This window comes from Rhinolophus hipposideros (genome assembly GCF_964194185.1).
Source record: "Rhinolophus hipposideros genome assembly, chromosome: 16".
NCBI lineage: Eukaryota > Metazoa > Chordata > Mammalia > Chiroptera > Rhinolophidae > Rhinolophus > Rhinolophus hipposideros.
Genome location: NC_138062.1, coordinates 30,187,361 through 30,210,453, shown reverse-complemented (window position 1 = coordinate 30,210,453; position 23,093 = coordinate 30,187,361). Strand labels below are relative to the sequence as shown.

The 23,093-nt window shown below is 37.0% G+C and overlaps 1 protein-coding gene across 2 annotated transcripts in view; it reads left to right on the top strand.

The window, feature by feature from the left end:
- The window catches only part of KIF13B (kinesin family member 13B), a 168,513-nt gene that overhangs the window by 49,335 nt on the left and 96,085 nt on the right, over nucleotides 1-23,093 (top strand). For both annotated transcript variants that reach the window (XM_081076318.1, XM_081076317.1), the window contains exons 4-10: nucleotides 3,907-3,967; nucleotides 6,898-6,990; nucleotides 7,846-8,026; nucleotides 10,965-11,052; nucleotides 14,032-14,166; nucleotides 16,492-16,604; nucleotides 18,101-18,212. In XM_081076318.1, coding sequence (XP_080932444.1) covers nucleotides 3,907-3,967; nucleotides 6,898-6,990; nucleotides 7,846-8,026; nucleotides 10,965-11,052; nucleotides 14,032-14,166; nucleotides 16,492-16,604; nucleotides 18,101-18,212 — 783 coding nt within the window. The remainder of the gene's footprint in view (nucleotides 1-3,906; nucleotides 3,968-6,897; nucleotides 6,991-7,845; nucleotides 8,027-10,964; nucleotides 11,053-14,031; nucleotides 14,167-16,491; nucleotides 16,605-18,100; nucleotides 18,213-23,093) is intronic.

The window sequence follows — 23,093 nt, the reverse complement described above, 5'->3', positions numbered from 1 at the left end:
CTCGAAACTGGTTGTTCCAAACTGGTCAGAACCGAGCTAGGCAGGCATCCATGTTGCTCCCGAGACAGCTGGGGACACATTCTTGGGCCGATAGAAACCTACCCTCGCCCACAGCTTCCTCAGGGGACCATGCTTCCATCTTCGATTTGAGCCCAGATTCTAAAGAAACTTCAGTGGGGTGCTTTGGTGCCTGTATCTCTTTATAGGTATGCCAGCGTGGGAATTTATAGGGAATTTATAGGTATGCCAGCGTGGGCACAGGGCTGTATTTTTGAACTGACCATTCTCTGAAGTTACTTGGAACTTTCCAGGAAATTCAGATTTTTATCTACATTCTTGGAGTTTTGTTTTTGCTTAGCGCCTGCGGTTGAATTGTAATTCCGTTCTCTATTATTGTTGCTAAAATATGTTCTAGACATGGCTGTTTGGGACCCTGAATGATTTAAAAAAACAGTTTAATGTGGCACTCATTTCTTTAAATATGTAAAACTGATTTTATTAGTTTTATCTCATCTTTTCTATGAAAAGGTGCTGAATTATTTTTGTTTTCTTATTTTTTGATGGAGCAGGGGCTGGAGATTACAGCAAAGATGTGAGGAAACATCACATGACTATTTAAAAACTATTCATGTTTTATGTAATTCACCTGTATCTTAATGGTTAGAGAAAATGTGTTGACATAAAAACTATGGAAGGACCAATAATACCACTTTATTAACATAGTGGTTACCTCTAGTGAGTGGTATGCTTGGTGAATAGGAGGCCTTTATTTTTTACTTTATGCTGCTGTGTTATTTGACTTTGTTACAATGAATGTGTTTCTTGTCTGTTACTTGAAAAAATTTTTATAGTTTAAAATTTTAAGGAAAAATACTTATTTAGAAAGAAAACGGCTTGTCTGCTTTAGGAAATCTCTGGCTGGAAGATCCCTATAATAATTTGTAAAATTGCTGAAACTTAAGGGGAATATGAAGACTAAGTGTTCATTAGTTTTCAACTTTGTACCAGGCTGTGGGGCTTTCATGTAATTGGGGGAGAGAGCTCATCTAGGCTAGTGATGGAAAGCCTCATGGTGAGCAGACTCCTGGCTCAAAGGCTGGGTTCGACTCCCAGCTCCCCTTCCTGCTAGCTACCAAGTTCTTAACTTCTTTGTACCTCAATGGCCTTTGTACCTCAGTGGCTGAGCATGGAGTATCAGCTATTGGGACAGTTACTTTAATGATAGCTTCTCTACTGGAATTGAGAATAAGATACGCAGTTGTTGGGTGGCCGGTTAGCTCAGCTGGTTAGAGCGCGGTGCTCTTAACAAGGTCTCTGGTTCAATCCCCACATGGGCCAGTGTGAGCTGCGCCCTCCACAACTAGATTGAAACAACTACTTGACTTGGAACTGATGGGGCCTGGAAAAACACAAATAAATAAAAGTGTGTAAAAAAAGAAACAAAGAAAAGATAAAAGAAATGTGATTGTCTAAGAAATCCCTAAATTAAAAAGACAAAGATGAGGGGAAAGAAACCCATAATAATGGAGAGAGGAGTGCCATTTAGAAGCCGCATCTTTGATAAGTTGTACATGCATGGTGATGGGATGGTTGAAGTGAGAGCTCAGCTCCCAAGAAAGAATCAGGGTGATTTCTGCTTCACCTTGCTCAGAACAGAATTAATAAAACGATCAGAGTTGAGAGTTGAAAGCTAGAACAGAAGAAACTTAATTTGAGCTTCACATTTCATTTCACCTCACCCTGCTGAAATGATTCTCACCAGTGCTGATGAATATAGTTTGAAAAGCAGCCCTACCCGAAAGGTTGATACACAGTCCTTTGGGACCACCTTCTAGCTTCCTTCTTCTTTTCCTCCTCACCCTGTTAGAGAATGTCTAACATAGGGAGCCACCACCATTACTGACAGATGTATGTGTAGCTTTGGGCAAATGTTGAAGCTTAGTACAGCAGCTGGCTGGTAGCTTCTGGACTCCAGGGCTCCTGCCTCTTGGATGTTGTCAGCCACTGGGCTTCTGCTTGCCTTTCTGGCATAGCTTCTCCATCACCTGGCCCATCCCAGGGGACACATGCCTCCCTTGCCTGCTGTTTTGCACCAAGGTATGGGTATTCTGATCCTACCCAGCGTTGAAGGTGTTTTTAACCAGTCATCCTGTTAGTTGCCCCAGGGTCTCCTCTTGTTTATTTTCTGGTTCTGGTCTACTCCCAGAACTGCTCTGTGCAGCCGTCTCCTTTCGCGCTGTTTAGGGCTGTGGTCTTGCTGTGGCCCCCACCCCACTCTCCATCAGTCTTGTTGAAACTGTTTTTCAGGGATTCTCAAGTTCTGATCTAGGTACAAGCACGCAGTTTAGGTTTCCAAAACTTGCTCTCCTTTCTGCCTTTCTTTCTCCTTTTGGCCCTTTCCCTCCCTCCCGCCATCATTTTGAGTTAATTTCAGGTGGGATGGAGGATATAGACATGTATATTTAATTTACCATCCTAATCTCATTTCCTTTGTTAAAAAAGTTAACTTTAGACCTCTGGTCCAGATGGCCTTGTAAGTTCACACAAAATTCTGCCAACTCCAAACTCACAGCAGGCACAGATAAAATATTTTAAAATGTTAAAATCATGTCATCATATTCGAAAACGAATATGTAACTTTGGGGACTAAAAGCAAGTTGGGGCTGAAGCTGCATATTTTCTGGGCCTTGGAATCAGAGGTGGGCTCCTGAAGATGACTAGAAGTGTAACTCTTGCAGAATAAGGGGGTCCTGATGTATGGTTGAGGACTGAAGGAGCTCACCATGTGAAAACTGAGTTTGGGTGCAGTTCCGCCATGAATGAAGGTTTACAAAAAGATTTTGGCCACCAACATTGCACTAATGTTTGTGTAAATAGCAGGGAGTAGAGACATTGGGGCTTTGGGAATACCAAAATCTGGGCTTCAGTAGCTGGGAGTGGCAACATAACTAGTCATGTAAAGGTAGCCAAAGGGTGAGGAAAAAACAAGCAATCACGTAAACCATAAAATACAAATTCTCAATTCAGACGCAGTTGCAAGGCACAAAAGGAAAACTGTCATCAAGAAGTGAGGCAAAAAACTCCAAAAGTTGGAGAGTTTGAAATAAAAGCTGAAATGAATTAAAAAACCAGTTATGCTTAAAATCCTTAGAGAGACTAAAATTATAAAATATGAAATCCAAAAACTGAAAATAACTTTTAAAAGATCACAAAACGTATACAGAGCAAAACAAATCATCTGTGATATTCCACCAACTGGCATTAACCACCATCAATATTTCCAATATACATTCTTTCTACTTTTTATCTATATATATATTTGTACAAACTTGGGATCATGGTCCAGACTTACATAATGTTTACATTAATACATTAATATGTGAACATTTTCTTATTAGTCTTCTACAGTCTTAAAGTTATAGAATATCACACATAGGTGTGTTAAATTTAAAGAATCTGCTATTTTACAGCTATTTTCAACATATAATCATCTTTACATTTTATTCTCTTAAAAATGTGTTTGTTTTCTCTAACAAGGAAGGGAAAAATATAGAGAGTACATAAAAGCCTAAAGAGGAGAACAAAAACCACTAATTTTATGCAGAAATACACTTTATGTATATGTGTTACTGTGTGTATATGTGTTTATAGTACACATATTGTACATACTGTTTTGTAACCTCCCCCTTTTCATTTAACATTTTGAAGTTTTCCACGTGAAATAAAACTTTACATCATTTATAGAGTGCTTAGTTGTGCATTGTAAGGCTACGTATGATAAATAATTTAATCTTCATTCCTGGGCAGTAAATTTTTTTTATTTCACTATTATAAACAATGTTATCAATGTTATAAGTATGTTAAGGTTTTATTTGTATTACACACTATTATTTTTATTTTCAACAGGTGTTTGCATATGATCATTGTTTCTGGTCTATGGATGAATCTGTCAGAGAAAAGTATGCAGGTAAGATTACAGTATCCTCTTAACTACTGATAATATAGCAAAGGTGTTTTAATATTTTTTCCATAAAGTTTCATTGTATTATTTTGTGTAACTTTAAAAACTATATAGAGAAATTCCCCCAATCTTTGCTATTAGAGTTTTTACATTGCCTGGGAAAGGGGAGATTCACAGTGTGCTGTTCTTGGTACACGATGGTGACGTTAGGTCAGTAGAGTACATGGGTGAGGTTATCTTACTCACACACATCCCCAGGCCTTCCATGGCCCCAAGAGCACACAGTAGCCATGTAGATTCCCTTAAATGTCTGTTATGTGGTCTAGAGAGGCAGCGTGGTATAGTGAAGGAAGAGTCAAGAAGAAAAGGAAACCTTGAATTTAACCAAGGTTCTACTCCTGACTACCTCTGTGATTTGAAATAAATCACTTAAGCTTTCAGTGTTCTGTGTTCTCTCTTTAGGAAGAGGAATCTACTGTGTTCTCTCTAAATTTGCTCTGGGATTCTATTACTCTCTTACTCTCCTCAATGATGACTGCCTCAAGCCACTTTTCCCCGCAAGTTTAGGACAATGGTGACAACCTTTTATTTCCTTCATCCATAACTACTTACGACCCCTGTTTCTAAGCAATCTCTTTTAAATATGGAATGTCATATGGTATTGGCTTTTGTCGGGAGAGACAGTACTACAGCTGTTTCAAAAGTTAAGGTTAATTAGGTTTAGCTGTCCGGTGATGACTTTAAGGAATGCGTTAGTATGGGAAGTATGATGATATACTAATCTGGTAAATTAACTAGGAAGTAAGAAGACATAATGGAATGCTACTTATAGCATTTAAAACATAACTGTGGGGACAGAGCCCCAGAAAGCAGTTTCCAGGCTCTCGGCCTCACATAGAAAGGTGCTGGCTCGGGTAGTAAACGGCCATCAACTGTGATCAGATGGCCATCAGCTGTGGCTAATTGGCCGTGATCTGTAACCCGTAAGCCATTGGCCACTAATATAACTGCTGTGGCTACGCTAGCAGAAAAATGGGGGCTAGCAAGAAGATGGTGGCTGGCAAGTGCAGACTGCTGTTAGGACGGTGGGTTGCAGATTATGTAGATCCTGCTTCCTGTGTCTCCAGTCCAGCCGCCAGTGAGAATATATTGGTTTGACACCCCTATCTATGGCTCGTGGGTGTTCCTGTTTGGCCTCATCATGTCCTGCATTCTTATGTGGGGAGTGGGACCAGAGACCCCGCGGGAGACCCCGCACAACAATAACAAACATAATAGCCCCCAGTTCTTACATATTTTATTTGAAGTGTGTCCAGATCCCAATTCCAGTTTGGGATGGGGAGGAGTTCCCCCCCCCACCCCACCACCACCAAGCAATGCTGTGGACACCAGGTGGGAGTCCTACAATGCAACTCAGTCCTGGTGCTGTCTACCTAGAGATAGCATCCACAGATTCCACAGGTTAAGGGCTCAGTCCTACAAGACTGGTTCCCACCCTCCCACCTCCACTTCAGAAACCAGTCACAAACCCAGGTTGTTACCTGTGCTTCTGACCAACTGGCTAGAAATCATAGGTTCCCACGATGTCCTCCTTGGATTCGGTTACTACTAGACTACCAGTTTATTATAAAAAGATATAACTCAGGCTTATAACTAGAGATGGAAGAGAAGTTATGAGGAAAGGGTGTGTAGCTTCCATGCCTCGGCACTACTCTCCCCAGATCTACCTGTGTTCACCAACCTGGAAGCTCTCTGCATTCCTTTTGCGTTTTTTGTGGAGGCCTCATTACATAGGTATAATTGATTAAGTCATCGGCCATTGATGATTGATTCAACCTCCAGGCCCTCTTCCCTCCCCAGAGGTCAGGAGGTGAGACAGAACGTTCCAACCCTCTAATCACATGATTGATTCTCCTGGCAACCAGCCACCATCCATCGGTGCAATCCAAAAGTCACCTCATTAATAACAAAAGACATAGTTATAACTCTCAACACTAAGGAAATTCCAAGAGTTTGGGAGCTGTGAACCAGGAACTGTGGATGAAGACCAAGTATATTTTTTTTATAAATCATAGTATTGTCGCAATATTCAAGACTCAGAAGTTGAATGACTTGTTAAGGTCATGTTTGATTACTGGCGTAATTAATTTAGACTGTGGAGGAGCATTTGACCCTATTATTTATGTCCATGATTGAAAGCTAGAATAAATTTCCAAGATTTCCACCCTTTCTTAGCTGTAGACCTTACACTGTAGAGCCTGTAATTTAAAATTGTCATTGAGGGGGCAAAAAAAAAAAAGAGTCCCTGGAGAATTCTAGTCACCCAAGACCACTGATTCCAAACATTTGGCTACAGAAGCAAAACAAGCCATCTGTGAATTTAACTACAATTATATTTTTTTATGAAGAGGATTGAAATTTAGTTCCAGAGCAATGTTTTCTGCCTGGTAAGATCATTTGTACTGTACCAGTGTGTTTTAAAAATAAATGTTTCCAAATGAAAAAAAGTATCATTGAGGAAAAGGAGAGAAAATTAATATAAATGATTGTTTTGAACTCTAGTAACCACTGAGTAAAGCATTAGCTAAGTGGTATATAGTTTATTTCAGGTTCACCTAGGTCCAAAATATAAATTTTGGATATTTATAATCACTTTATAAAATCAGCAGTGCATTATTAGCTTTTTGCATTGCAGAAGACTTTTGGTCAGTGTTTATTAATTCAAGATCATATTATCAGGAACATTTTACTGATTTTCTTGTATGTGCTAACTAGAAATAACCTGAAGAACATAAGCCTTTGGAAGTATCAAGTTTAAAAATCTTGTTTAGAGAAAAACAAGCTGGGAAAAAAAGTGCCTTTTTGAGGCTTTTGGTTTTTTTTAAATTGTTCATAGGTAGTTTTGGCTTAAAATATCCTTTTTCTCTTTCTTTTAGGTCAAGATGATGTTTTCAAGTGCCTTGGGGAGAATATTCTTCAAAATGCTTTTGATGGCTATAATGCATGTATTTTTGCCTATGGACAGACTGGTAATGTTTGTTTTTAAAGCTTTAATAATACATGTTTTCTTTAAGCTTTAAGGATCAGAACAGAAAAGACCAAAAAAAAAAAATTACGTATTGTTAGCATCGGATCAGTTATGATTGATAGGGAGCATTTTGACTTCCGTACCTCTGTGGTCAACAGGGAAAAAAAGCTCGACTTAAAGTGAAGGAGTCACTTTTTTAAGGGCACATTATATAGCTTATTCTTCATGGAAAAATGCTTGTGATATTTTTAAGAGGCAGCGTGTGTGGTGTGGGTATACGAGCAAGAAAGGAAAAAGAATTATACTTAAGATTGGACTATGAGTGATTTAATTTTTTTTCTTTTTCTTTTTCTGTGTTTTATAAATTATCTTTAATGAATATGTAGTCTTGATGTAGTAGAGAAAATCATTTTGTAGTGAAAAAGATTACTGTTTGATTTCTGTACTTTTGCCAAAGGGTGGTAGGTTCCTTTGCTCTGGGCCTGTAGGGATGACATAGATTTTTCGTGGTTTGGTTAGTGGTTGGGAAGAGACACAATAGTATTGCTCATATGGCTCTTCCCAGTTAATTTTAGAACGCTATTCAGACTCACTATTTTTCAGTTGTTTTAGGTAACGTGTTTTTTTTAAGTATGAAGATGGTTAAAGTTTTTGTTTTCTTCCTAAAGGATATTTACTTTTGACTTTTTACATGTGCAATAGGAAAGCTTCTCTATCAGTCTCCTATTTATATTTGGGTATATTTTTATTTTGGGCGTTTTGCTCAGCACTAATAATTTATTACGAGCACTGAAAAGAGGATTTTGTGTTTAAACTTCTCAAAATGACAGAAATAGCTGTGATTTTCATTTTTTAGGATCTGGAAAATCTTACACCATGATGGGCACAGCTGACCAACCTGGATTAATTCCAAGACTTTGCAGTGGACTCTTTGAACGGACTCAGAAAGAGGAAAATGAAGAGCAAAGTTTTAAAGTAGAAGTGTCTTATATGGAAATTTATAACGAAAAAGTCAGAGACCTTCTTGATCCTAAAGGGTAAATGGCTTTAAGACTCTAAATGTTACAGAGTTATGGACGAAAACAGACTTAATAAATTGGCTTAAGTGAAATTCTTTATATTGAACTCTACTAGAGAGTTATTTATCTAGTTATTGTCTTTGTGATTTTTATCTAGTTACTGTTTTTGTGATTTCTTGTCAGTTACACCAGCTTCCTGCAGCCAGTTCTGGGCTTTTGAACTTTGGGCAGGGAAGTTGGGACTGGGGAGTGTGGTTGAGCCACATATGTTTGGGCATTCTGTCTTTCTCAGATAACATCCAAAACCACACATAAAAGTTACATAATGAAAAGTAAGTTACTTAGTATCAGGATAACTGGTATCCTTAATCAAATATGTTGTTGTTTTTTGTAAAACCAAGAAGTTTCAGGCAGAATTCAGGTGTTTGCAGGCTGTGAAGTGAGAGAGACATAATTAAAGGTATAAAACCTGGACTTTAGCATAGTTAATTTTACAGATTCCCAGAGGGGAAAAAGGCCCATTTAGTGGCATAGAGTTTGAAAGAGAAATGGCTCTGAAGCATTAGAAAGCCTTAAAAAATGCTGTTCTCACTCTACAGTCATATCTGGACATATTAAGGAAGATAAGAGGTATCTAAGGAAATGTGTTCATTGCACAGAGTTCTGGGAGTTCAGATTTTAAGAGAGTGCAACAGAGAGAAGGAAACATAATAATCACAGCCTGTGGCTTACTGATGTAAAAACAATGTTCAGAAGTGATCCCCTAAACTTACCAGGGGACCACTTCATAAAGTATATAAATGTCTAACCCCTATGCTGTACACCTTGAACTAATATAATATTGACTGTCAACTGTAATTGAAAGAAAAAAGTATTCAGAAGGACAAAGAGCCAAATGAGCTGAGACTTACAGAAAGTGTGGAGGACAATGAGGGGACATTTAGTTATGTTTGGATGAGGAAGATGGTCAAGGAAAGATGGTCTTTAGAGGTAGTGAACCATAGTAAATCATCACTCAATCAAAATGAGTATCTTTGCCCAGAGGAGAAGGGAAGAGTCCACAGAAGGTGCTCCACGAATTTTGTGCTGAGTAGTAGTTAGTTCACAGAGAAGTTAGATGAGAACCATTCAAGCACAGGGGATAACTTGTGCCAAAGCATGGAGGTATTAAGAACTCACTTGTTTGGAGAATGACCCAGCTGTCCAGTGTGGCTGGAGGGCAGTATGCATGAAATTCAAAACGGGGAACAAAAGGAGACCAGGGATAGAAAGGTATGGCTTAAGTACCCGCATCTTGCTCTGTGTTGTGCCCTTGTACTTTTTCTGGCTCTGCCCTGAATACTTTTTCTTGTACCTTCACCTCTGTGAAAACCATCATTTTCTTAGAGATACAGCCCAGACCTACTGTTTCCAGAAATTCTTAGCTGGTTCCATTCTTGTGTTTTGTATTCCACAGTGCCTGTGTGGAATAGCTTAAACTTTACAATTTTTTTATAGTCTTTAGTAATTCCTTAGATGTTTAGTAATTAACAGCTGGGGCTTTGGATTTACCTAGCTTTGGATGCAGGGCGTTTCACTGTTACCTATTGAGCAAGTACTTTGGTTTTCTAGGCCTCATTTGTGCAGAGAGTATGATAATATTACATAGTATCTCGGAGGGCTGTTGTGAAGATAGACGGGTGATATACTTGAGGCCTCAGAACATTTATGGCACATAGTACACTCTCAATAAGTGTTCGCTGTTGTCATTGTTGTCTCCCCCGTGAAAGTTTCTTGGGGTTTTTGTAGTGTTTTCTGAAGAGTTGAAGTAAACAGATTAAAAACTGTAAAAGTGATCTCTTTTCAACAGGGAAAGACTATTTGAAAGAACTTAGTTTTGTTATTCAGGTACTAATTTTATCAAGTCAGCATATACTGTGTATCATAATGTAATTATGTTACTTTACTCAGGAGAGACAATAAGTATACATTATCTTTAAAATAAAGGGAAAAAGGGAAAGGAAAATGTTAGATTATATCCTTAAGTCAGAGCTAACTTAAATAATTGTTCTATACTTTATGCACAGTTTTATTGCAATAAGTAGTTTTTAGTGGTTGATCCTAGGGTACTGAAAAATTCCAGATCATTAGAAAATGTTAAGTTACATAAAATAAGAATGACTTGTAATCTCACCATCAACAAATATTCTTACATTATGATGTTTTTATTTTTAAAGAGCTTTTTTGAGATATAATTCACATGACATACAATCAACAAATATTCTTAATATTTTTGGTTGATATCACTAAGTATGCTACATGCTCTATGTTTTAGGTAGATGTCCTTTACTGGGTTTATCAGTTCCTTGTTTGCGAACAGGCTTATTTATTTTAATCATGAAGAAGTATTTAATTTTATTGAATACTTTTTCCTACGTTTATTAAAATGGTCATGTGTATTTTTTCCCCCTTTTAGTCTATTGATGTGATAAAGGCCATGAATCTTTTTCCAGTGTTAAAAAAACCCCTGGCAACCCTTTGAGATAAGCCCAATTTTAAGTTTTTAAATCATCAGATCATTACTTGTCATTTTTTGTTTGTTTGTCTTTATTCATGATCGAGGTTAGTCTGTAATTTTCCTTTCCTGCGCAGTTAACATTTATTGAGTTTCTGCTCTTTGTACCACATTCTGTGATATGACAAGTAGATTGTTTGTATTTATTTGACTCTGCATTCTTTTTGGTAGTAAATAGACATCCCACAGTGTACCCTTTTGAGTGATGTGATATTTTACCACATTATGAAGTTTTTGTTAGCAGTCAGGATTTTCAATTTTGGTTTCAATTCTTGTGGGATCAAGTCGGTTGGTTTAATTTGGGATTTTTGTTGAATTCAGTATGTATTTTATTGAGTACAGTTGAGTCCTTTAAAAATCAGGTTATTGTTTAAAAATTGTTTCTTTGTTTTTAATGAACAGAAGCCGTCAGACATTAAAAGTCAGAGAACACAGTGTGCTGGGGCCCTATGTGGATGGACTTTCTAAATTGGCTGTCGCAAGCTATAAGGTAACATATCCTTTGTGTAAACTAATTGGGTTCAATGTAGCAGTTTTTTTGTTTAATTTGTGACTTTTTTGTAATTAAGAAAAATTACAGTAGTATATCACTTAAATCACTTTGTTTTACAAAAATATTTACTTAAAAAGCTCTATATGGCTGTCAGGACAGTTTAATTTTGAGAGAAGGTGTACATATTTGCAAGGCACACCTATTCATCTATTGTGAGATACATTTTTTCATATTTTACAAGCTCTGAAACTGTGATGTGCTTTACAATTACATTTTAAAATGATAAAAGCCAGGCTTTTTCTTCCTTAGTACACAAAATAATTTAGTTGATTTAATGAAATAAAATATATGAGCTGAGTAGGTGGAATTCCAAGCCTGTTTCTAACTTGAGAGAGTCGATCATTGGCCTTTAGTTAGTTCATTTTCAAGCTTCACGGTTGTGCTTCGTGAATCCCTCAGGCTTTGTGCGTTGGGGAGATGGGGGTGTGGTGACATGCTGTGATGTAATGTACATTGAGTTAAGAGTCAGAGAATGTGGATCTAGTGACATTTAATTCGCTTCTGTGACTTCTGTATGACTCCGGATCATTTACTCTACCTCGCAAGCCTCTTTGTCCTAATTTTAAAAATAGAAATTAGTTTTATTGTCTTGATTCTCTTATGACATAGGTTCCTTTGTTCATTAATTAATTCTATCATTTGGTCAATAGTGCTTCATTTAGTAAATACCTATTGGGCACCTGTCATGTGCCAGACATTGTGCTAGGTGCTGAGGATATAACAAGTGAATGAAATGGTCCATTACCTCCAGATGCGTACAGATGTTATAAAAGTATTATAAAACAACGTAGTTTTTTTTTTTTTGTAGTTATTGACATTTTATTCATTAAAAAAAATCTTTAGCATAGTTTTAAGTGCAGTGTTAGATGCATGTTCAGGATTCATTGTCATTTGGATATGTAGGTGTCTGGGGATGGTGGTGTTTGGGAAGGCTTCCTGGAGATCAAATGGGATAATGAATATGAAAAGTCTTTCAAAACTCTAGAATATTTATATAAATGTTAGGTATTGTTGGTACTTTAATAATGATCGTTTGAGGGTATATTTATGCAACATTGGAGAGAGATCAAGATATTTCTGAGAGCTCAGAGGAGATTGGAAAGTATAAAAAGACAATTTGCTTGTTTAAAAAATTAAAAGGCTTAATACATAGTTCATGCATGAGACAACAGAATAGAGACCAATGAATAAATGTAAGTTAAATAGGATAAAGCTTTTACATTAAGCCTCAGGATTGTCAGATTTAATGGGTCTAAAATGGATTTAGAATGGATCTAGAAAATTATGATTTTTACCTTTTGCTATTGTTTTTCCATTCTGGTGCCTCTTTATATCTCTTTTGCAGTTAGTTTTTTTTCTTTGAGGTATTTTATTTATCACCTTGAATTTTTCCTTAAACATTCTTGTTCTTCTTTTATACAGCAAAATAGAACTTTATGATTTTGATTTTCGAATTTTTTTATATGTGTCAGTTATGATTGTTTGGCTTCATATAACAGAAAAAATATAACAGGACTTAAGTTCTTTGGAATATAAATTACTGTCTGTTTGATCATGTGTGTGTACCCTCAGTATCTTAAAATGTACCTGGCACATAGTAGGTACTTTCAATATATATTTGAACAAATGAATGAAAGAATGAATGGTGAGAAGTCTGGTATGGTGGCCCCAAAGATGCTCAATCCCTGCTAGCTCTATGGTAATGCCCTTGTGCTCATGGTTCAAGATGGATTTTAGAACCGAGATGTGATAGCATGCCTACTCCCCTTAGGGAGAATTCCCAATGACCTGCGTTATACTTTACCTCTGATTCACTTAGTCATATGGCCAGACTGGGCTGCAAAGCCGTCTGGGAAATGTTGTCCCTTAACTCTGCTGTAACGTGTTCATTAAAAGATTGGGTTCCTTTACTGAAAAGAGGAGAAGATTGGATAAAAGGAGGCAACTAGAACTCTTTCACACATATCATTTTTCTTGTCCCATTAAAATCCTTGTTAAGAAACTAGTTCCTTCGAGAGTGGTAGTACCCTTGTCAGTGTGTACTTCCGGGGTCTAACATCATGCTTGGCTCTGAAAATACATGTTGTTTGTCTGTAGGAGAATGTGTGTGTATATCATTTTATTATTAGTGATGATTGGTGGCTGTTTTTCCCTGAATAAATGTTGATCATATTGGCAAAAAAAAAAAAAAAATCCTTGTTAAGGTAGGTGATGTTATAGCTCGGTAATGTTATTTATGAAACTAAAATTCAGATTGGTTATGTAACTGTTTTAGAGTTTCCAACATTTTTTAAAATGAGGATGCTATGATCTTTATTGCATCATGCTGTCTCCCTTTTAGCAGTAATGGCGACAAAGTAGTAAATCTGTGCAGAAAGTTAGTCTCTTGATGTTTTCATTTTTATAAACAGGTCTGGTAAGAGATATTCCAATGTGGTGATGTTGTGGTCTGCCTCCATGAAGGGGTTACAAATGATTTTTTGTTTGTTATGTGCTCATTAATCTAATTTGATTTAACTTCTATTGCTTCTGTAATGAAAGACACTAAAGTTTTTCAAATTTCTAGATTAGATGAGGACTGGCATGGCATATTTGTCCCTCTTGTGAGCCGCAACATGTTGCTTCTAAACGTTCCTAACTCTCAGTCAAAGCTGCCGCTTTATTCTGCATGTACAGAAAATGTCTTTTATATCATAGATAGTATCGTAGATAGTAATGGCTATTGCATTCTGTGGGGCTTAGTTGTCATTGAAAAACAAAGTGTGAACGCCAAATAGGGTTGACTAAGTAGTGAACCTTGTAATGAATTTTCGTAGTATTGAAGAGTTTTAATATTAATAATTTTAATATTGTTAATAATATTATTAAGAATAAGCCGGATCATGAAGTGTGTGTCGTTGACTTTTTTCCACTTAGGATATTGAGTCTTTGATGTCTGAGGGTAACAAATCTCGTACCGTTGCTGCCACCAACATGAATGAGGAGAGCAGTCGGTCCCATGCAGTCTTCAAAATTACACTCACACATACTTTGTACGATGTGAAGTCTGGGGTAGGTATTCAGCTAATGTTATAGCTCTTTTTTTAAAAAAGTGGGTCATGGTTTATCTTACTCCCTTCAGGTGTTAAATGACGTAAAGCCCTAGCCGGACATATGTATCAATTAGGACACAGGACAAAAAACAGAAGCCACACTAGGTGAACAGAAAGAGATTTAAAGGAGGGGTTTGAGTGATTACAAAGTTGTTGGAACACCCGAGGAGGAATGAGTTCTAGACTGAATCTTTAGGAATAGCTCCCATTGCCACGCAGATCTTACTGACCAGGAGCTGCTCCCGCTGCAGTGTGAACCGTAAGTCCCAGGCACGCCCCCTAGCTATGATCCAGGACACCAGAAGTTGGTGCAGCTGCCTCTTAGCACCTTGGAAGCTGCAGAGAGTGTGCAGGGACATTCTTGTAGAAAATCTCATACTTCCGCTATCCTGCTTGCCAGCAGAAAAACCCAAAACGGGGTAAAGGGATGGCCTTCACTTTACTTCTGCTTCCCAAATCTTAAGCAAGTGTATCTGATTGACAGAACCTAAGTCACATCCTGAACCCTGGCCTGCAAGGAAGCCTGAGAAACTAAAGGAAGGTAGAACAGAATTTATGCAAGCTCATGGTCCAGAGTCTCTGTCACAGCATTTTTTGAGCTTTAAGCTATGACGGCTAATGGTATAAGCTATTGTTAATACTCTAGGTGATTCAGTAGAGATATTTTTGAAATATTACCTTCTACTAAGTAGCTAAGTATTAGAAGAATAAATTGCACTAGGGAAATAATACTATATGTTTGCTAGATTTATAGAATGTTTTTTTGAGTATTTGGTTTTGAAGCTTGTAAGAGTAAACAGAGCCAGAGATGTGTATGTTTGTATACCCTGAAAACTTCTCTGTTGACTCATACATTTATGTTTCCCTCTTACTTTTAATATGAACTTTACATATTTTATTTTGATGCCTACCCCCAGTGAATCATTTTCAAATACCAGAAGCTAAAATAATCACCCTGGCAAAGTGTTATATTTTGGCAAGATTTTCATTGGCTGAAAGCATATTTTTCTTCTTTTACCATCACAGCAAGATTAGTGTAACGACAAAACGTTCTTTGTTTCCTAGTTCCTTTTCAGCATAAAACAAGAAACATACTAAAGACTTTTTTTTTTTTAAACCAAATGTATTTTTGATTTGGAAAGCTGAATATCTTTTTGTTAGCAACATGTTTATGGAAATAACTATAAATGTATATTTTATTTTATTTATTTTTATTTTTATTTTAATTTATTAGTTTCAGGTGTACAAGACAAGGTAATACTTAGACGTCCATCATTTATATCCCTCACACTGTGAACCCCCCCACCCCCATCCACTATCTCTCCGACCTCACACCGAGCCATCACATTATATATATAAAATTATAGTTGGCATTCATTATTGTTTAGCTTCTGGTGTACAATGCCATGATCAGGCATCCACAGTATCCCTGAGGTGGTCTCCCAAATGGGACACATGTCCATCGGATACCCAACAAAATCTTTACAACATTATTGAATACGTTCCCCAACTTAATTTTCAAAAACCCTGAGGCCATCTTGTGGTTACCAGCTGTATATTTTAAAGGAAAGTTTTAAAAAATGATCTAGTCTATAGATTTTGGCATTGTTTTCCCACATTTCTTATATTGCTGCTGAAGTATAAAATATGTCAGATGTTAAGGAACATTTTGATAAAGGAAAATATCAGTATGTGTATGTCTATATATATATAAAATATATATATTAACTAGAAAAATATGTAAATTTAATACCTGGAATTATGAAATAAGGAAATTATTATATATGAATAATATGAAAATTTTTAGAAAGTGTTGAGTTTTTAAGGGATCCTTCTATTTATGAAAGTTAGATTCATGGGTTTTTTTGTATCAGTAAGAAATTGTAAATATTTTTCCCTTAGAATTATTGGTAAATATTCATGAAGTTTTAAGCATAGTTTCAAATTCTATTAAAATTTATATCTTATAAGTGTTTTTGTATACTCCCCTGAAGAAAATTTTATTGGGTTCCCTTCAAAATGTCCCGTTTTGGAAGGGCACTGTTTTTCTGAAATAACTTTCACTCTGTCTGGATTAGCAGAGGTATGTGTAATTTTGTATCTACAGTTTTGTGTCTAGATTGTACAGTTTCCTTACGCTGTTTCATAGCAGCACAAACTCATTTTGAAGTGACGGTGAAGAACTCCTTAATAAAGAGTCTCTGTAATCTCATTCTGTAGAGATGGTGTCATCGCTTTTGGTATTCTTTAACTGTGTATTAGTATTTGTCCATTTACTTTCTAGACATCTGGAGAGAAAGTGGGCAAACTGAGCTTGGTCGATTTGGCCGGCAGTGAACGAGCAACAAAAACTGGAGCTGCTGGTGACAGGTTGAAGGAGGGGAGCAACATCAACAAGTAAGTTGTTCAGAAGCTTACTTTTATTGCTTTCTTGATTCATAGCCAAATAGGGGAACTGCTGTGGTTATTAAAAGAATAAGATTCTGGACAGATTCAAAGTATGACTAGATCTTTCAGAATTTTTTTCAGATGTATGTATTTTTATGGGCCTGAGCCTGTTGTGTGTTTTGATGAGATGTCTGATGGGGCTGAGGAGCGCAGACGCAGTCAAGTCAGGGGTTTCTCAAGAGCAGCCTCATTGAGATTGGGGCCTGGCAAGTCTTTGTCCCTGGGAGTGGTCCTGGGCTTTCTGCCATGTTTGGTGGCATTCCTGGCCTTTCCCTACTAGTGGGCGCTAGTATCTGCCACCTCTGTCCCCCACTCTCAGTAATGACAACCCACATTATCTCCAGACATTGCTAGCTGCTCCCTGTCAGGGCACAGTCACCTCCAGTGGAAAAACGCTGGTTGGAGCTACAGAAAAGAACAAAGAGAATCCGTCTATCAGCGTCTAGCTGGTGATCGTGACCTGGGTGTCGCTGTCTGAACAAACAACAACCCGGATGCGAGCCACATCAGGCTTTCCCTTTACATCTGCTGTGGTGCTCATTTATTCCAAGAAGCTAGGGCTTTATGAAGTCATGTTCTGTTCACCAATTCCTTCATGTGGTTACATTTTCTACCTCAAGCTACATTATTAGCTCCTGTGGGCAGGGATCTTTTCTATCCCCGTGGCTCCCAGAAGGACACATAGTGAGGTAACGAGTCATTAGTAACCAACTGGAGATCACAGAGCACCATCATCCACATGCTATGCTAGTACCGGATGCTGACGTATATGTATACATATATGTCATATATATAATATATGTAATATATAATATATGTAATATAATACATAGGTATTATATATAGAATTCTTTTTGCCTTGTACTATGTTTTAATTAATTGTATTGTTTTTGTGGCTTCCCTCACAAAGGGATAACCCGCCTCCCCAATCTATTGCCTCTCTGAGATCGTATGTAGCTGTTATAATTCCATTGACTCTGTTCCCTATGCTGTACTCCATATTCTGTGACTATATAAATATTAAATTATAGTTGACATACAATATTATTCCGCTTCAGCTTTAGCTTCAGGTGTACAGAGCAGTGGTCAGGCATCTACACCATCCATGAAGCGGTCTCCCTAATGAGACATGTGTGGCTTCCTTTCTTAAAGATATGTGGTGTTTGTGTCGATATCTTGACCCAGAGGTTTACAGCTCACATTTTTATTTATAAAAATGAAAAAGAAAAAAAAATAACTGAGCTAAGCAATTTTATTGCTTACACTAGTAGTAGAGGGATAGCAGCTTTTAGAGTTTGTGTTTTTAAACAGAGCAGCAAAATGCTGACAACAGTGCTGTTTTCATGCAGGTACAAAGGCATCTGGATGTTTCATTCTTTGTGCTGAAACATGACATTTGATATACTGAGTTTTTTATGATCCTTACGGTTTGTTTTATCATGCAGGTCCCTCACAACCCTCGGTCTGGTTATCTCAGCCCTAGCAGATCAGAGTGCTGGCAAAAACAAGAATAAATTTGTTCCATATCGTGACTCAGTTCTCACTTGGCTGCTCAAAGTAAGTTATTTTCCCCCCCGTACTCTTGGTGATTGGCAATAGGGAGAATAACGAGTAGAATATTAGTCCCTCCCAATTATCTTCTTCTCCATCAGTGTTCAATTTTATATAATCATTAGGCTCTAATATGGTAATCATAATTCTAATTGATTAAGCGTAGGTTTCTTCCTAATTCACCAGAACCTGGAAGCAGTGGGAGTTTTGGGCACTCTATATTGCACAATTGCCTCTGAGATGTTTGGGGAATAGAAAAATGACCTAATGCTAATCTAATAGCTGTGTGAATCATGAAGAAGGAGTTTCTACTGTCTTACAGACTCCTTTTGTTTGACTGGCATTTTGGACCTTATTTTTCTATTTAACTTCAAGACTGCTCATGATATTTTGATTTGCTTTAACTTTTTATAGGTGTTAAGATACAGAGTAAATCACATAACCATTCATTGGTTGGTTCGGTAAATAAGAGAAATGCAAATGAGAAAGAAAAAAAACTTTGTGAAGTGCTGTGAAGAGAACATAAAGAAATGTAAGACATTCTTTGCCCTCTTAATTGCTCAGAATCTAGTAAGGGAGACATGGTAAATACACAAAATATTATGACATGAGTTAGCTCTCCATGGGAGAGGTAGTAATAACGTGTAATAGGAGTTTGGGGAAAAGAGAGACTTCCCAGGTTTCTTCTAGTTTTCGAGGTTCCTTTTAGCCTTGGTGAATTGCATATTGGTCTGGGAATGAGAGGATAAAAATCTCATGATAGTTGAACTCTTTACAGAGTGGCCAACCTGGAACAAAGTATTTTCCTGTTAACTGTTTTCTATTTTTTTAAATGGAGAAATAATTTTATGAGCCCCGTTTAGTCTTGTGAGGGTTTTTTTCTCATTGATGAAGAATGTATTGAACACCTGTTACTCACTGTGCTAGGGGTTGAGAATATGAAGATGAGTTAAACACAAGCCTTTAAGTGGCTTTAGTAGAAGACCCTACTTTGACTTAGTCCACAGCTTCTTTAGAGAACTGTGTTTGTAAAGGGGATAGGATTTTCTTCTAGTTTATACACCCTCTCTAAAGGTTACTGGTATTCAAGTTTACTTTCCAAAACTGTACACCATGTGAACATGCTTTATTAAATGTAATTTGACCAAAATGCAGTAAAATTGACATGTAAAACAAAAGGATAAACAATTTCATAATTAAAAACCACTTCAAATAACTCTTGAATTAAAAGGATAGTACAAAACATTTCACTACTGAGGAAATAACTCTACTGGTCTTCATGTGTTAATAATTAACCTTGAAATCTCATTTATTTAATTTCCAGAAGAAATCTTAATAAGATACTTATTTCCCCCTCACTTTCCACAGAAACATTTCCTGATTATTCCTGAGTATTCCCTGGATATGCCTGATTTAAAAGACAGAATATTCATTGTCCTGTTGTTCCAATGTTGCTACTTTATTTAAATCAACAATGGGAAATATCTTTTGTTAAATTAATTGACATAGTTAAAATGGCCTAGGTAATTATTCAGTGGCCATTCTATAGGTAAAGGCCAGGAGAACTTGTTTGAGGAGATTCTGGTACCATGCTAAGTGGTTCACATAAATCATCTTATTTACTCCTGGGAAGGTAAATGGTGGTATTCCCATTTTACAGATGAGAAAATAGTCAGAAACAAAATCAGAATCCAGGGCCCTCTTCGCTGCCATCTTTTTTTTTGCTTAGGCTATGCTGTTACCAAAGGTTACTTTTCATTAGAAGGAGAAGCACTTGATTTTTATAAAACATTGATAGAAACTATTGAAAAAACTTCAACTTGAAGAACAAAACTAAACATGTTTTTAAAAAGTTCAGTTTATCAAAAAAAATTACAAACATATTTGAAACACACACACACATACACAAAAAGTTCAGTTTATCTTCTGTTTAGTATGATTAGGTTATAATTGTAAATTTCATATGTTAATTCTTAGGGTACAAAAATGAATACTTTCCTTAATTTTTGTCATTTTTTTCTTAAAAATTGTGATCTTCTTTATCATGTTTGACTTTTGCAGTAAGATTATAAGTAGGAGCATTTATGCAAAACGTATTTCAGGATTTTAACAGTTTTCCCAAAGTCCTCTTGGAATCCATTGATACGCAAATCATTTTCCTTTGAAGTGGATTTTGTCTCTGTTAGTTTTTCCTAGTTCTTAATTAGCCTACCTCCCTAATCCTTGTTCCACTTGGTATGATTCTGGTATTTTCCAACGTACTTTAAATAGTACTCATAAAATTGCTCATCCTTTATAAGATCTGCAATTTCTTTTAAAAGTTTATTTATTTTGTTGCCTTGTAGTTGCTTTATACTTATGTTTTGCTGTTGATGTTTATAACATCTGAAAGTTGGAGAAACATTGATACACTTGGTGGGGCATAGATAGGAGTGCTTTTCTCTCAGGGAGGGTTGAGTGGTCAGTGGGGAACTATTTTGTATTAAGAAGATTTTTGCCTTTCTGTGTAACCTTCTAAACGTGGGTCTCTTAACATCAAGTAACTTCTGGTAACAGATGCTCCAGTGATGATTATCTTTTGAATTCATCCCCTTTTTTCCATTCTTATTGCCATTTACATAATAAAGGCAACTTTCGTCTCTGGTGTGGATGATTAAAACCTCTCCCTCGAGATTTCTTAGTCCATTCCATTCTTTACAATTAAGTTGCAATAGCTTTCTAAATTAATACTCTTCATAAACTTCAGTCTCTTCAATAACTCTCCAGGAGCCCTGATGATGAAGTCCAAATTCTTCAATGACTTATAGTTTACTAGGCCCTTTGTAATCAGACCCCTCCCTGCTGCTTGTTCATCTTTTGCCCTTGGTATCATCAGTTCTAGCTAAGTGACTCTGGAACATTCTTCCTCCTCTCTTCAATCTTCTACTTCCCTCCTCCTCCCCTTTACCTGGGTAATGCTTATTCATCTTAAGGTCTCAAATGTCACTTTCTCTGGGAGTCTTCCCTAGCTTTTCAAGACCAATCTTTTGCCCTGTTGTGCAAACAAGGAGTTGAATGAATGAATGAATAATTGCTCTGAACTAGCATTATGACCTTTGGTAAGTCTGTCAATCTTCCTGGGTCTCAATTTCTCAGTCTGTGAAATGAAATAATTTGATTAAATGGCTTCAAAGTTCTTTCAGCTTAAAAAAATTCTGACTTCCCCAAATTAAATTTCTTTCCTAAATCCATTTAATTTGCAGTTGCTACATTACAAACAAAGCTCACTGATTTGTCTAATTAAACAATTAAAGAGTAAACAAGAAGCTTTATACTTTCTCCTTGAATGAGTGCCAGGTCTTTTGTTGCCATTTCCTTTTCGCTAATGGCCTGAGGCCATTTTTGAATACAAGCGATACTGTTGTTGCTCACGCAAAAGGGCTTTTCACATACCAAGTATTTGTTGTTTGCCAGGTTTCCTTTTCTCAGCACAAATTGAAGCACAATGTGTATGCTTTTCTCCTTTGGTACTCATTGTTACATATCCCCCTCTACCCAGTAGCATTTGCTGCTCATGTGGGCTAACAGAATGCGGTGGTGCTTGAAGGGCAGCACTCCTGAATTGCAATCTGAGATGTAATTCCTCTGATCTTTCTATATGGCACTGGAATTCCATTAATGTGCATGGAATTCTCCTTGACATTTTCCTGGAAGTTGCCAAAGCTGGGCACCAACAATGTGAGATAGAAGCAAGCAATCATACAGGCTTTGCAGAAGTCACGTTTGTTTCCGAAAGCTCAGATCACTTACATTTTCTTATCTTTTCTGCGTGAAAGTATATTTCCTTCAAAGATTTATTAGCTATGTTTTCTGTGGAAAAGCCCATTTTCAGTAATGGATGAATACATGGTCATATTGTCTGTGATTATATGAAACTGTTAGGTATACCTGGGGAATGATCATGTCAGGTCACCTTACTTGTTCCTCAGGTCTGAACTCTCTCTGTGTTGCCAAGTGTTGTTTTGTTACTATGTTACTGTGGGTAGCTGTGGGGGAGTAAAAGTCATATTGGACTTGAAAGCAAAATACAACTAGACTAGAATATTCAGTTTACTAGTTCTGGATCTTTAGACAAGGTATTGAACCTCTTTTGTCAGAACAAACCTCTGTTTTCTTCATCAGTAAGATGCCGATACTGATAATCCAATTCACAAAAGGCTGAGGACTAAATAAAGTCTACGCACGAAGATTGTATAAATCACAGGTTGCTCAAATGAATTTTAGGTATATTGAGATGGGAAAAAGTTAATATCTTGGAAAGTAAGAATTTTATATTGATTAATGCTTCCCAAAGGTAATGTTGGCTTTCTTGTAACCTAGTGAGTTACCTGTTGAGTATTCTCTCTAATTTTGGGAATCTGTAATTCAGTGATATTCTGTTACTGAAAGAGGGTACTTAATCTATTCTTTGGAGTAATTCCACTCATCCTGGGATGGTATATTAGTGTATTAGTAGTTATATATTGCTGTGTGACAGATTACTCCTAAACCTTAACAGCTGGAAATGACAATCATTTATTATCTCACAGCTTCCAAGGGTCAGGATTCTGGGTGGGGCCTAACTAAGTGGTTCTGGCTGGGATGTTTCACGGGCTGCCATCAAAGTGTCATCAGGGGCTGCAGTCATCTCAAGGCTTATGGGTTTGGATCTGCTCTGCTAACTGAAGTGGTTGTTGGCAGGCGTCAGATGATCTGTTTCCAAACTCACTCCTGTGGTCCCTTCACAGGAACAGCTCACCTCATGGCAGCGGTTTCCCCCAGAGTGAGAGAAATACCATGACAGAAGCCACAGTCTTTTTATAACCTAATCTCAGAAGGACATGCCATCACTTCTGCTGTGTTCTATTC